Source organism: Camelina sativa, chromosome 9, assembly GCF_000633955.1.
Source record: "Camelina sativa cultivar DH55 chromosome 9, Cs, whole genome shotgun sequence".
In the NCBI taxonomy this organism is placed as follows: domain Eukaryota; kingdom Viridiplantae; phylum Streptophyta; class Magnoliopsida; order Brassicales; family Brassicaceae; genus Camelina; species Camelina sativa.
Genome location: NC_025693.1, coordinates 35,790,333 through 35,793,988, shown reverse-complemented (window position 1 = coordinate 35,793,988; position 3,656 = coordinate 35,790,333). Strand labels below are relative to the sequence as shown.

General features: G+C 38.9%; 1 protein-coding gene across 2 annotated transcripts in view; it reads left to right on the top strand.

The window, feature by feature from the left end:
* LOC104714351 (ADP,ATP carrier protein 1, chloroplastic-like) overlaps positions 2,205-3,656 on the top strand; it is a 3,638-nt gene continuing 2,186 nt past the window's right edge. The window contains exons 1-2 of one of the 2 annotated variants that reach the window (XM_010431681.2): positions 2,205-3,164; positions 3,387-3,641. In XM_010431681.2, coding sequence (XP_010429983.1) covers positions 2,397-3,164; positions 3,387-3,641 — 1,023 coding nt within the window. In that variant the 5' untranslated portion in view covers positions 2,205-2,396. The remainder of the gene's footprint in view (positions 3,165-3,386; positions 3,642-3,656) is intronic. The other variant, XM_010431680.2, reaches the window with a different exon arrangement.

The following is a 3,656-nucleotide window of genomic DNA, read 5'->3' as shown; positions in this document are numbered from 1 at the left end:
TATGAATTTTTCATTTTTTGGATTTCAAAAGATAAAATTATTATTGCGATTATTAACATTTTTTTATCGGGTACTCGTTTTTTGGATAATAATAAAGGGTCGGGACGAGTAAAGGGTCAACTATTTTTTACCGAGTACCCGTTTCTCCGGGTACCTATTATTTAAGGGTCGAGTATGAGTAAATTTTTTCTGTTACCCGTTAGGGTCGGGACGAGTAAAGGATCGAAGAAAATTCAAGAGTACCCCTCCCGTGCCCAGCACTAATAAAGATAGAGTGAAACTTTACTATATGACTACTACATAGTACATATAAAAAGGAGGTGCTAAAATATTGGCGTGGCAAAGGCGGAGCCGTCAGAAAGATTTTGGTTTTAGGAAAGAAAACAAAAACAAGAAAGAGAGAAATATCTTGGGCAGCTGTCACAGCCGCAGGTAAAGAAAAATTGGTGACGTGTCGCCATAAAACACCGATTCTATTGTTATTGTTGTCGCACTCTTGCGTTTGTGTCTAGGTTAAAGTGCCTCCTTAAGTACATATCTTCTAGAACCGTTAACTTTTAGACAAGTGGAAGATATCAGTACCGTTGGCGTTGGCGTTGGCCTTGTTAAAAAAAGGTTACCTAACTACTACTTCTCGTGAAATGATTTGGACCCACTTTTACAAGTGTTAATGTTTGTCATACCAAAAAAAAAAGAAAATAAAAGAAGGGAGAGGATCTTCTTTTCCTAAACAAACAAGCTCCATTCCATTGCATGCCTTTCCCTTTGGATATTTTCCTTTGGCAACTTAGGAACACTAACAATCCGAGCCATCGCTTTCTTATCCCACGGCTCTCAGTTATCCTCTCTCAATTTGCTTTGTAGATGTACGATTCATGATTTCATATCTTTACTCAAGCAGCACAGTTGTTTTTCTTCTTTTTATATATATCAAATAAATTATTCTAGTATCTTTTGGCCACTTGTGATCCATCCCGAGAGAATCTACGCAATAATTGGATTAGGAGTATCAGAAAACGCAATTTCTGAAAGTCTTATAGTAAAACATTACTAACTCAATACACTCACGATAACATGGATTTTTTTTGTGTGTATGTATATAAGAACATAAGTACATGTACATCGCATGCAATATGATTAATTTATTTGAACATGATTTTAAACATGTGTTTTGTTTTCGCACTATTTTTGGTGGACCTACATATATTTTTACGGGTATTATTCAACTCCAATAAACAAGCTAATGATGCTAGCTGCCCGAGGACCATTCGAATAGAGTTGGTGGTGGCTTATTCCTTCTTTTTCTTATTATTACAAGACTTTTATTTTTCATAATTGAAGCAACGACATACACCTACATGTGCCTCTTGGAAAATATGAAACCACCTTCTCAATTCGCACCTTATATCAACGAATGGATCGCATATATGTTTTTCTAATTGGTCCCTGGAATAGAATTATTCGATACAAAAGTTGGGTGTGCAAGAAAAAGAAAGAAATGCTGAAAAGGACAAAACATTTCACCAAAATTTATAGAGTTTGGTCATCTTATTTTGACGTCCTAATTTTGGGCCGCCGGCGTCAGAAATAAGCGGTCAACTTGGAGGTGGATGCAAATTCTTTTACGTTTTTTAAAGTGGGAAAAATTGACATCAAAACAATTGAGTGTAGATGACTAATTCATTATTCCACCAATTATGGAAATTCATAAACCTCATATATATATTTTTTGACCTTTGACCACATATATATTTTACTGAAAGGTATTTTCTTTTGCATTATTATTACCCAAACACGTTAACAGATTAAAAGTAAAATTAGAGATCATAAATATTGTGGGTAACACTGTTTTAAACTCCATCAGATTTTGAGAAGCCACAGATGAATATTTATAAATGACACGTGATATAATTTAGGTAATAGCCATTAGCAGTTATAGCCACCAACTACAAACAAAAGCTCACAAGGAACAAGTAATTATATACCAAAAAGGCCATTTGCCTTAGGAAAAGGAGGGACAAAACCTTCGTGACTTTTCTATGTTCGCCACCATATGAACAAGCTCACATGGTTCAACCTTCAACACCGCAAATTTATCTTCCTCGAGACAGCTTTGATTTTTACATAATTGCGAAAGATCAGCCTGCGTTACCACAATTACATTTATACGGGATAAAAAAAAGATCCTTCTTTTAAAAGAGAGATATATACATTACCACATTTGTTAAATATTCAATTGGCAAAACTATATTCCTTTCACTGCACTAACCAACCAACCAGTCTCACCTTTTATCATCATCTCTCTATCTCATCCTCCTCCTCCTCCTCCATCTCTCTCCGGTCTTTCTCTGTATTTGCTGGAGAGAGAAACAGAGCGTAAGAAGAGATAGAGAGAAATGGAGGCTGCGATACAAACCAGAGGTCTTCTCTCCTTACCCACCAAACCCATCGGAGTGAGAAGAAGCCTTCTCCAGCCTTCCCATGGGTTAAAGCAGAGACTTTTCGCCGCTAAGCCAAGAAACCTACCTGGGTTGTCTCTATCCTTTCAAGGGCACAAGAAATTTCAAACCTTTGAGCCAACCCTTCACGGGATTTCGATTTCCCACAAAGAGAGAAGCACCGAGTTCATATGCAAGGCGGAGGCCGCGGCCGCCGGAGAAGGCGATTCCGTTGCAGCGTCGCCGAAGATTTTCGGTGTGGAGGTTACAACCTTGAAAAAGATTATACCTTTAGGGTTGATGTTCTTTTGTATTCTGTTCAATTACACAATCCTAAGGGACACAAAGGACGTCTTGGTGGTGACGGCGAAAGGGAGTTCTGCTGAGATTATACCTTTCTTGAAGACGTGGGTGAATCTTCCTATGGCCATTGGGTTTATGCTTCTCTACACCAAACTCTCCAATGTACTCTCCAAGAAGGCTCTGTTTTACACCGTTATTATTCCTTTCATCGTCTACTTTGGGGCCTTTGGTTTCGTGATGTACCCTCTCAGCAACTATATTCACCCGGAAGCTCTCGCAGATAAGCTTCTTGCAACTCTCGGCCCACGATTCATGGGTCCTCTTGCCATCTTGCGGATTTGGAGTTTCTGTTTGTTTTATGTCATGGCTGAGCTTTGGGGTAGTGTGGTGATCTCAGTTCTCTTTTGGGGCTTTGCTAATCAGGTGATTAAACTGGTCCATGAATTGAACTTGTGCTGACTAGTGTGATTTATGATCTTCTTGCGGTTTTTTTTGTGTGCTTCTTCTGTTTAGTATAGTCTGATGTGTTTATGGTTTGATGATAATAGTCTTGATTGCTGCTGAGTTTGATGTGTAATGATGCAGCAAATGTGATTACAATCGGTGATGAGTGAGTCTCATAGCATTGCTTCACTCTTTTTGCAGATCACAACAGTGGATGAAGCCAAGAAGTTTTACCCTTTGTTCGGACTTGGAGCCAATGTTGCGCTGATTTTCTCAGGAAGAACCGTGAAATACTTCTCTAACTTGAGAAAGAATCTTGGTCCTGGAGTTGACGGCTGGGCTGTTTCGTTGAAAGCCATGATGAGCATTGTGGTTGGAATGGGACTCGCCATCTGTTTCCTCTATTGGTGGGTCAATAGATACGTTCCTCTTCCAACCCGTAGCAAGAAGAAGAAGGTATGGTCGTCTGCA